General features: G+C 38.3%; 1 protein-coding gene across 2 annotated transcripts in view; it reads left to right on the forward strand.

The window, feature by feature from the left end:
- Positions 1–5,274, forward strand: part of kdm6bb (lysine (K)-specific demethylase 6B, b) — a 39,016-nt gene extending 33,742 nt beyond the window's left edge. For both annotated transcript variants that reach the window (XM_057821145.1, XM_057821144.1), the window contains exon 20: positions 1,899–5,274. In XM_057821145.1, coding sequence (XP_057677128.1) covers positions 1,899–1,922 — 24 coding nt within the window. In that variant the 3' untranslated portion in view covers positions 1,923–5,274. The remainder of the gene's footprint in view (positions 1–1,898) is intronic.
- Positions 5,275–12,511: the final 7,237 nt, after the last annotated feature.

Genomic DNA, 12,511 nt, shown 5'->3' on the forward strand with positions numbered 1-12,511 from the left:
ATCTATCCTTACAACATATGGGAAGACAATCTAAATTACCTATTTATCTCATTATATAATGCAAATAAGGTTGCTTAAATTACCTATTTATCTCATTATATAATGCAAATAAGGTTGCTTAAAAGTTGGTGGGGACAGTTTGAGCATCCTGAAAATTTGGTAGTGTTATGTTTCTACCCTCCCTATGCAAACCTACGCCCATCTTCGCAATAGAAAACTCAAATTAATTCATGAAATGAGTTTATCGCTAGGCTTGTTCTGAGTGTGAATTTGTTGTGAGTCTATTATACCAGCAGAGGGGACCCTTTCACCCAGACCATTGATTCTCAACTGTGGACACTTTGGAAGCCCCATTTTCATATTGTCACTCCACAATGAGCTAAGTCCATAGGCGGAGTTGACTTTTTGGGCAGGGGGGGCACACCATGTTGATGACCCTGAAATGCAGTATCAGCAATAAAATTAACCTACAAGAATATTTATAATAATAGGTTGAAAATTAGCGTTTTTTTTTTGTTTCCCATCATTCTTGTGGGGAATTCTAAATCAGGCTGATTAGGACAGCTCTACTTTTCGCCAAGATGGTCATCCATTGAATATGGTACGCCTGCCAGTGTCGTGCCAATGTAGTTACCCCCGTCAAAAATTGTATACCCTGGGCGGAGCCACTGCGCTGCACTGATATGCTTGATTACCATGTTTTAGTGATGTAGTTAGCTACGAGGTTTTAAAAGATGGCCCAGCCATCAAAAAAAGAACTTTTTTTTTTCTGTCGTATAACGTAACATACGTACTGAATGTAAAAAAAGGCAATGTTTTACTGTTTTAGTCGTAGGATGACCTATAACTGTTATTACTGTAATTCAAGTCCTGCAACCGTAAAAATAACTGTGGTTCTTTTCTGGCTTCAATTAATTGTTTAAGTCGACATAACTTATGTGTGTGTGCGCTCCCGCGGCCAGGAGATAACAATTTTTGATGGGGGTAACTACATTGGCAAGACACCGGTGGTGATTCTTTTGTACAATTGGCATCTATAGTGAGGCAAATTGAAAGTCCGTTCACCATTTTGGCAGTGCTCTCTAGCGTTTGATGGTCCACATTTTCAATCCTTGGTTCTTGCTCAGTAGTTTTTGGCGCTTTTGAAAGCTTAGGTTTGAAAAAATTATGTATATCCATCTTGTCTCTTCGCTCCTCGGGTGGTTTTGGCTAAGCAAAGCAAGTGACCGTCTAAGGCACGGGTCCCCAAACTTTTTCCAGTGAGGGCCACATAACATTTCCCTTCTTTGATGAGGGGCCGGGGTCAGTTTGTAACAGAAAACGTGTGACGATTGCAGGAGTGCCTAAATGTAAAAATGTATTGTTTTTCTGAAAGCCACAATCAAATAACCCTTTCTGGATTCTTCACGGAACAAAAGTAAATAAAATAAAAATAATAATATAATATAATAATAATAAATATTAATTAAATAGATAATAACCAAACCACCCTCTCTGAGGTCTTCACAAAAAAAGGCCAGGAAATAAATAACACTATTGAGGAAAATCTAAATGCTCTCTGGTATTGTTCAGGGGGCCGGACCAAATGGGCTGTAGTTTGGGGACCCCTGGTCTAAGGGCTAGTCACATGATCTGTTCGAAAAATAATTTTGAGCCATTATAAAAATATCTTCTATTGTTCATTATTTTTTGTTGTCTGTTTTATTGCTTTACAACTTTTATAGACAATATTTTACCGGAAAACTCTTAATTTTAAAATCATATATATGAAAATCAGTTACATGCAATGACACTTTTCGGCCACCAGGGGGGCCTTAATATTGGCTAAGTGACCTGTAGTGCTTTGAAATCATGTTGTAGTGGTGGTACTAAACTGTTTTTTACTCCTTTCTCTACAGGCTCCATCACCATTATCAAAATGAGGACGTCTTTGTGGCATTTTTCAGGCATAACCAAAACTAATGGCAGCACAAATGTTGCCAGCAAGGCAATCTACTCCTGCAAGGATGTTGTGAATCCGCCAATCAATGTTTACTCTGTTGTTTACATCACACAGTAAGGTGTAGATACTCAGCCAATCCAAGTACAGCTCACTGTCTTCTCCTTACCAGCTGCCGATTGGACTTGTGAATTGAAATAGAATGACTAGAATGGTAATTATCATGGATGGGGGGAAAAAAAGTGAACACTGTTAGCACTGAAAATCAGGTTACATACCGTACATTCAACGGACTTCTGCTGTGATTCAAAAGCGTCAAGTAGCCAATTTTATGTATCAATTCAGGTACTTTTATGCAAATTCCGTTTTTTTTTACACCAATCTAGTTATTCTATATGTCCATGAATTTGCTGTGATTCTATTGTACCAGCAGGGGAAACCGCTTCACACCGGAGAAGTAGCTGATTGTCACATTTGTTAATGATCCCAGTTTGTGTTGATCTTCAGGTAAACTTTGACATGTTACTCATGCCTGTAAACTCTCTGAGGTGCTATACTCCAATCTTATTTATTCTTGTCGGATCAGTTCAAAAGGTTTTACCAGCCTGGAAGTACACCATATTGGCCTTGTGAACTGTATTTAGAGAGTTGGAATTAGATTAAAAACTATGCCAATATGTTTTTAATTTAAAAAAAAAAAAAAAAAAAGGGGGGTGCTGATTTCTCTAAAATACGGGTTTGTTAGAGAAGTAATAATGGTCGCGGTTTTAATTGGGGTTCAAATCGCCGATATAGTCTATGATACAACTGAAAGCAAAGTGGTGTGGATTTTCTATTTTATTTGTTTGGTACGGGAAATGAATCCCAATTTTATACCTCTTTGTGTTGCTTGGTTCCTGTTTTTAGATAAGATAAACATAACAGTAAAATAACTGTACATTGTGAATGATTTTATGGGATTGAAAAAAAAAAAAGTGGAGTGCATAGATGAAGTACAGGGGGAATCACCAATTAAACAATAAGACAAATCACGAGAGTCCAGATTTGCACTTACACATCTCTTGCATACTGTACATATCCACTAACAATACCAGCAAATACCACTGGATATGTAACAAAGAGTACAGTAAGGTAAATATTTGAAAGATGACATTTTGTCCTCACGTGTTCCCAGAGAAGTACTTTTATTCTTGCTGTAGATTACATTTTCATTCATTTGGCCAAATGTGACTGGTCACGATGATTTAACAGAACCAAGTGTTTCCCACATGGTAAAATTCACTTGTTGCAGTTGAGTTTCCAAGAGTATTTCATTAGTAACAAATAGAGTTGCTCTCGAAAGATGAAATATACACAATTATGAGCACAGTGACACAATTTCTGTACAGCAAAACCATACTACAGTGAGCCCTCGCTACTTCGCACCCTCAGTCCATCAGATTTTTTTTCAACTATAAAAAAAAAAAAATACAACTAAGCTGTCCCGAGCCGATTGCTTAGTCTCACTCACTCCCTCCCTCATCCTGCTCTTTGTTCTTCACGCAGGTAGTGCACGTGCACAGCAGTTGCTTATTAAAGTTAACGATGTTGACAGATGTTTGTGTTTGATCTTGCCAGAGTCAAGGGCTTCAAAAGCGCTGCATGCGTAAATCATCGTTTAACTTGTTAAACAGTCGCTGTGGCAACTCATTGTGTGTGAGAGGATTTAAGTAGACTCTCTCAATGAAGTGCTGCCTTGGAACAGTTACAGGCTCTGTGTGCACATTGCGCAAGCAGTGGGATAAGCAAGTTGGCGCTGGAATTAATGTGTGTGGCGACATTCGAGGGAGCTGGACGTGTTGTGTTCACGGCAATAAACGCCACATGATAAAAGTGATCCTGAGCAGTTTGGAATGTCCACATGTCACTCCAAGAGTCAAAGCCAAGGGAGGTAACAGAAGCATTTAATAAAGCCAAGCGTTTTTATACAGTACAATACTTTATTCTTGTTTAAAAATAATTCCGTGGGAGGGTAACATGTTTAAAACTTATCATAATTATTGCATTTGATGTGCTGAAAAACATCTAAAAAAGTATATATACGCAGTATATAATTTTTTTAAATTGTACTTTGGGGGGAAAAAAGTGAAAAAACATGCCTTATATGTATCTCTTTCCAATGCTAAATCTGAATAAATTCATTGAACACACACAACCATACAAAAAATTGGGTCGGGGGTGCCCTACACTGTTTTTCACTTATCGCGGCGGGTTCCTGTCGCCATTATGCCCCCAAAAAACGAGGGATCACTGTAATAGAAAATTATTCGCTTACCATCGCAAAAAAATTTACATTTAGGGAACAATTGGGAACCATTTCAACATAGAAGTTCCAACTAATTCAATAAATTAGTAAATTTAAACTCTGCAACTTAGAGCAAACTTTGGCAGAGCTTGTCAATAGTTGAATTTGGATGTTTTTGCCACTTTTTATTTAGTCATAGCTGTTAAATTTATTCAAGGACTGCATCTTTCAACGTAATCAAACTTCTAATGTGCACTTATTAAACTATATAAACTATATATTCGAATTACCAAAGGTTGTACTCCTTTTATAAGTGTAAAAACATGAGAAAGACTTATTATAATACATTAAAAATCTAATTTGATTCACCCCTGCTATTATTCCTCTATGCACACCGAACTATGTAAATAATACAAAATATATCTGTTTTCTAGTTGACTTAAATAGTTCTTTGGAATCTAATTTGTAAATGGTCAAACTTGTCATGCTCAGTCTCCTGTTTATGTTTGTCGGGAGGGAAAAATGAAATAATCCTCCACTATTCTGATTCATTCGTTTAAATAACTGCACTTGGAATTTTGTCCCACTTTAATACCTCTTTTTGTTGACTGGTTTGTTTTAAGGTGACTGCAGAGAAAATTGTAAATGTGACATTATTTATACTGTACATGCGACATGGTTTTCTTAAATATTTATTGCATCGCAAACAGTTCTCATTCATGGGGCTACATGGTATTTTCAAGCTGTATGGTGGTAAGTGACATTGATAGGGGACAGCGCAATGAGGGGCTCGTGTATTCCCCTTTGGTGCTAGACCCCTCTTGTGCTCCGTTCATGTCACAACACGATGATGAATAAGCAGTGATAAAACTCAAGCCAACCCACTGGTGCTTAGAAACATTTAACACAATTTACTGTAACTAAAATCAAATCTTTGTACTGTATTTAACTCATGAATACTAAAGCTTTTTTTTTTTTTAACTTCATAATCTTGTGTGGCTATATTGGTGACTATGAAAATTTGTAGCTGTAGTTGTAACTCTTGACACATTTTACAGAGACTTCAGGATGTGATTTTAATGGCCAAGGTTTTGTTTTGTGTTTGTCCTGTCCTCAATCTGGGTTATTATTTGACATTTGTAAGGTTTTATTTTCCCACTCTCTCTTATGATGTTGACTTTCTGCTGCACTTATAGTTTCAAATAGAATATGTAGAAGAAAACCTGAGCCAGACCTGTCTTAAACCTCTGTGATATTTCTGTGACATATTGTATTGTTGTTCAAGACAATAAAACGTTTTGATAAATTATTCAACAATGTAATCACTGTATGAGTTATATTTACTTACTCAAAAATGTTTATATTATTGACAGAATGAACAAGAATTAATTTTGTTCCTATTTTTCATGAGCTGAAGTCAAAGGTTCCCAGAATTATGAATCTGGCAGTGAGCACATAAACTACACGTAGATCCGATAGCCATAGAGTGCAATTTAAGAGAAGTATGACAATTATTTTTGTCAGATAATGTTGTTAATGGCAAAATGGTGGTAGAATTATAATTACCGTAATTTTCGGACTATAAGCCGCTACTTTTTTCCTTCATTTTGAATCCTGCGGCTTATAGTCCAGTGCGGCTTATTTGTTGACTTATTTGGGTGAATAGGTAACACTTTATTTGACAGCGGCGTCATAAGACCGTCATAATTATGACATTAAACTATCAGGGGCTTTACTGAATGCTTATGACAGATGTCATTAAGCCTCATCCAGCAAATTATGTTACTAAATCCATTTATGTCCAGCTCGGATCTTTAACATCCATTCAAAAGTGAGATCATTTATAACACTAAATGACATCTGTTATATGCATTCATGAATGCTCATGACAGTGTGATGTCATAATTATGATTGTCTAATGACAGTGTTATGGCGCCGCTGTCAAATAAAGTGTTACCAAATACCATAACTAGCAATGAATGAAACAACTGGAACAGTAACCGAAGAAATAATTAGCAAAAACATGAATTTTGATTGTAATTTACATCTGTACCACTGCTATGCATGCTAGGAGGCATATTGGACAACAACAGTGTTGACAGCAGGTGGCAGCAGAGGTTGACTTTCTTCCCCAAGGGAGCAGTGATGGCCAAATGAAGCTTCTTGAAGCAATGAAGCTTTTGCAGCCAATCGGTTCAAAGCTTCGTGATGGTTCATTTAGTCTTATGACAGTTGTATGATGCCGATGTCAAATAAAGTGTTACCGGTTAATATCTTTTGGTGTAAATATCCCATAATACAGTGAGGAAAGCTGCGGCTTATAGTCCAATGCGGCCTATCTATGAACAAATATCGTTTTCGTGTCAAATTTGGTGGGTAGCGGCTTATAGTCAGGTGCGCCTTATAGTCTGAATATTATGGTATATTTTTCCTCACTGAGGTTATTTAAGCCTTTGTAAAGGCAGTGAATATTTTAGGAAATTTGCAAAAATCTCGACCTCTTAAAGACCTGGCGTCAACATGTGTGGACGTCGCATTTTCGTTCAAATAATTGAGACACAAATACAATATACTGTATATTAGGGATGTATCAAAAGCAAAATGTTTGGCAGAAACCGAATACAGGTAGTCTCGGGTTTACGAACTAATTCCGTTCCTCCGCTGACAACGTAACCTGAATTTTCGCGCAAGTCGGAACTAACCTTAAGTACCCTTAATCTCAAAATAACCATCCAAAAACATGTAGTATACGTCATGTTAATGAAGTAAAAAGATATTTCTTCCCCCCTTAACATCAATCACACCATAGTCCTGCCTGACTTTTATAAATTTGTCACCATCAAACTATGAACACACATTTAGAAAATACAATTATGACAGAGTGTACAATAATGCTATAAGTAAATCAATAGAGACATATTTGCTTACAGAAATTTACCTTAAATGACTGCACAATAATACCGAGGGAAATACGGTCCAAATCTTGGGCAATTCAAGAAGGAAAACGGCAGCTATTAGAGGCACCAGTACACATTGGTTAAAAGCGGTGAGTACTCACTATTTTTGTTTTTATTGAGTCATCTATCACCTTTTCATTGCCTCAAAGATGATTTTTACATGCATTTCCCCCCTCATAGTTTTAACCATTGTGTTTTCTTGTGGTAGCTTTAAAGAAGAGTGTTCTGTTGACCACATTAGTCACGTAGCGTATTTAAACCGCCATTATTTGATATAACTACATTTAAGTAATTTCATAAGGCATTAGTAAATTCTGCATCTATACAAGCCAAGTTGAAAGCGCGCGGCGGTACTTTCGGTGTCAAATTCACTTCATGTGGGACGTTTCGCCGATGTAGGACACATATGGGCAGAACACCGGTCCAGCGGTCAAAACGAACGCTGCTTAATAAGCTAAAACGGCGACAAGTCTGCGTCATAAAGTCGAAATCACATAAGTCGGGTACGCCGTAATCCGGACACTACCTGTATTGAAAACACTTGGCTGAAAACCAAATGGCTGAAAAAATACACATGCAAATAATTCATTTTTAATTTAATGAAGAAAAAAAAAAAAATCATTATTTTCCGATTTATGCCCTTTGCCCTTGAGAAATTTAGTTTGAAAGGTGCCGATTCTACAATCTCGTGGGAGGGTGCTTTCCCGGTGGCAATGAGCATTTTGTGGCAAACGCTGAAAGCGTCCAGAGGTACTGGCGTCGTCATGGGACGAAAACACGTCACGGTCGTCACTTTGATAAATTCTCTTTCATGGAAGTTTGGGACACTTGAAAAATGGGTCTCACTCCAATTGCTAAGCTAAATGAGATCTCGATGTATGTTTGTGTGGAACTCTAACAACAAAAACTATTCCGTTCTCGGCGAAACTAGTAAAGTTCTTTACAAGGCGATTACAATCTCTCCTACTCCTTAAAATAAGACTGTGTTTTCTTTTGCAAAATGTGGAATTGAGTGGGAGCCAGGTGAGTGGGATGAGTTCGGTGACCGGTGAGCGGATCAAATTTCCAGGGCGGAGCAAGCCACAGCAAACAGACAGCAGAGTGGACCAATCAGCGACGGGCGGACGTGACGTTGATAAAGCGACAAGAAACTAGCGCGAGCGAAGAACGGATAAGTTTATTCAACATGGCTAGCGCGAGACAAACTGTTGTCAATGACTTGTGTTGATGTGTTTTTGGTAATTTAAAAATGATTTTACCGCAGATTGGAACATATTCTTGGCTCTCCCATTCGCCATCTGTGTTGTTGCGGAGACTACTTCCGATGCGCAAGAGTGACGTTGCTTGGTAAGAATCGAATAATCGAATCTGATTGGACTGATTATTTGGTTCGGCTCGAGAGGCAATTAAGGAGCTGGGTCCCAGACTATACCACAGCGTTTGAAAAAAACAGGGAGAACAGTCTGGCCATGCCAGGCAACAGCAAATACACATGTATGCATTTAAATACTACTTTTTTTTTTTTTTTTTTTTTTTTTTTTTAACCTGTCCTGTTCAGCTGTTTGACACAGAGAATGGAAGTCTAAGTGCCCGGATAGTCTGAACATTTTTAATGTTTCACATTGAGAGTCTGACATACTCCCATTGTGATCATTCAAAATACCTCATTTATTATGACAAAGCAGTGAACAGGAAGGGGTTATGGGGGGACAGAAGAAAAGAAACACAAGAGAAGAAAGAAGAACACAACAACAAAAGATACATTGAACGTCTAGACTAGCTACTAATATGTTGGTGGTATCTTCAGCTAGATGTATTTCCAGTTAACACCATGTGGGGGCCTGTTGACCAGTGAAAGAGGGGGACGGGGGTGGGGGTGTCTATAAGCTAAGTGATTGAAAGGGGAAGAGTGTACACAAATCAGTTCTGTGATCTAGAACCCAGTAATCGTGTGAATCCTTTGTGAGTGTAAGCACATTGGCGACCGACCCTACACCGCCCCATCGCCAATTCCAGCACGCCTTATCACATCCCGCTGCACGCAAGCCCCAACACCCCCCCCCCCCCCCCCCCCCGTGCCACAGCCACGCAGACGAGCAGAGACGCCACGCGGGCGCCAACCCAGGGCCCCCGCCCCCACCCAGCCAGCCCGAGGAGGGCAGGCGGGCGGTGGGGCGGGGGGCGTTGTTCCGCGCAGCCCATCCCTCCTCCCGCAACCCAGCAAAGGAGCCATCGTCAACCCCCCGGGATCCAGGGTGGTGCCCCGGGCTACCCACGCACCCATCAACCGGCCCTCAGGGATGGCAAGAGGAAAATACTACTTAGATACTACTTTATTTGTATACTGTTCGCTTGATTGAACTCCAAACTACTCACGCACGAGCTCAGATATACTGTATTCCAGGGGTGCCCAATCCCGGTCCTCGAGAGCCCCTATCCAGCTTGTTTTCCGTGTTTCCCTCCTTTAACACACCTGAATCAAATGATCAATTCATCAGCAAGCTCTGCAGCAGCCTGATAACAATCCTGATTTGTTGATTCAGGTGTGTTAAAGGAGGGAGACATGGAAAACAAGCTGGATAGGGGCTCTCGAGGACCGGGATTGGGCACCCCTGCTGTATTCGATGTGATGCGGGTCATCACTGAAAAGCAACTTTAGAACGAGTATGTAGCATAGATTAAGCAAATTTATTTTATTTTCCTTCATTTAATAATTTGTATATTTCTTCGATACCTCAAAAGACTTCCAAACTACAGACATGTTGGCTGTGAGCCAGTATTGCTAGCTCGGACTTTTTTCATTACATCATCACAAGAGGACTACGGTTCTTCACGATATTCAGGCGTAAACTTTCGGTCTTTTAACCAAAAACCAAAAATGCAATTTTAGCTATTTTTGCCCGAAAGTTTTCAGCGCCAAATTTTCAGTCACATCCCTAATAACAATAATTAATTATTTCATAATAATTCTAATAATAACCATAACCTTTATTAAGGGTTTTCACCCCTCTGTTAGGATATTACTTTGTATTTGGGAGCTGAAAAGCACAAATAGCAGGAGAGAAAAGGATATTTAAGACTGAGGGTTTGCCCTTCATTTGTGTTACTTTTGTTAACTATTAAATATTTTTGACTATTTTTGGTGATTAAAAAATAAATGACCTTATAGAGACCACAGTATTAACATTTGCTATCCAAGTGTGCCCTACTTGACCCAAAAAGTGATGTCACATTCTGTATGTGGATGCCAAGTCTCAATTATGATTATAACTTTTTAAATTATCAACCATTATTATATTTTTCAAAGTGTTTTATGTAATTGATTCCATGAAATTCTTAACTAATAAAAATATTCAAACAAAATGACATAAATAATGAAATTTTGACATGATTGACAATGATTAAAAACAATATAAAAAAAAAAAATCGTAGCATTAACTCTGCTCGCTGACAGTGCTAGACGTCCAATCCATTTAGCGCAGTCAATGGCAGCCAATGAGTGAAACAAGTGCTATATAAAGGGTTAAATGTAACTTCTGGCCCTGCCTCCCTACTAGAAAATTGATGGATGGCTCAAAAAAAAAACAATGATACAAATCTTATTAATGATGCATTTTCGTCCAATAATTCACAGTTACCTCTCACACTAAAAAGTAAATGTATGGTCCTTCTATCCACTCCTCTTAGTATGAGGTCATCCCCATTTACCACACCCCGTCATCTATTGTTAACATCATTTTATTCTATTTATAACATTTACGTCCATCCTGGGGCTCGAAGCAAACAAAATGGCTAAAGCTGCACATCTGGATGAAGACTGCGGATGCAGCAAGGGATATCCTGGTTCCAAGGACAGGAAAAATGCTTTTCCTCTAACAAGCCTGCCCGAGCAATCTTGACAGCGGCACTGACACTCACACATGCGCGCACAAACAACTCCGTCATACTTAATTGCAAAGCCATCCATAGCGTGCACATTTTTTTGGTCCCCCTCGACTAAAATTTGCCTCAGGGTGTCTGTATATTTTGAAACGGTTCAAACATACATCTTCAAAGAAAACACTGTACACACGGTGTATCAGCCATGTGAAGATGTAAATAAATAAACGATAAAGCCTGAAAATGAGGCTTGATATCATAATACTGATTCCCCCCCTTTGAACTGAGCCCCCAATGGCTTCTTATCTGTCCTGCTGTGGCCTTTTTTCTCCACCAAATTAGTTGAGCTCTACCCCCAACCTCATTTCCTTGCCCGCAGATCTGTTTTTCATCAAAAGGGGTCAATGGTCACCGCTTTGCCATTCCTGCTCCTGGGAAACAAACCGGCTCTTCGTAGTCTTTTGTTTTACACCTCAGGGTGGGAAGTTTTGAACCCTTTCAGGGACAGCGGTCACTATAGTGGACATCTATTCAAAAGTTATTATTAGCTGAACTAACTGCCAGCTGAGGTCACAGAGTATGTGTTGTAGTAGTTACTAAAAGAGGGATATCGACATTGAAAACACCTACTGACAGCAATGAATGTCCAATCATTTTAACTATGATTGCATCCAGTCCCCCCAGTTACAATGGACTGGACGTCAATTGCAGTCAATGGCAACCAAAGAGTTAAACTATGTGAGGTGGCAAGAGTTTCTAAAATAAAATTTTAAAAAAATCATGAATAAAATTTCTGGGCTAAATAAAAACAAGCCACACTTATTTGAATAATTGTAGTCATCCTTTTTTCAATATGTTACATTTTGTTTTTTATTATAAAATTTCTATTTGATTTATTTATAATTATTGTTTTGTTTCTTTTTGTTTTATCACTTATTGCTTTTTCTATTTGTGTTTTTCAAATGTACATGTTATTATTTGAATAATTGATATTTTCCGTATATATGTACACTGCCGTTAAAAAGTTTGGGGTCTTAGCGACCACAAACTACGGTTCAAACGTTTGTGGTCGCTTAGACCCCAAACTACCGTTAAAAAGTTTGGGGTCTAAGCGACCACAAACTTTTGAACCGTAGTTTCTGGTCGCTAAGACCCAAACTTTTTAACGGTAGTAAATACACTTATATATATTATATACAGTATAATATTTATATATGTATATATATGTGTATATATATATATATATATATATATATACATACATACCGTACTGGCCCAAATATAAGACGGCCCTGATTATAAGACGACCCCCTCTTTTTCAAGACTCAAGTTTGAAAAAAGACTTTTTGAACACTAAATTAATTTTTATACAGAAAATAATTACAGTACATCTGAAACAAATTATTATAACAATATATTTCAGAGAAAAAGCATGTTATTTTGCCTCATTTA

Source organism: Corythoichthys intestinalis, chromosome 18 (assembly GCF_030265065.1).
Source record: "Corythoichthys intestinalis isolate RoL2023-P3 chromosome 18, ASM3026506v1, whole genome shotgun sequence".
Lineage (NCBI taxonomy): Eukaryota > Metazoa > Chordata > Actinopteri > Syngnathiformes > Syngnathidae > Corythoichthys > Corythoichthys intestinalis.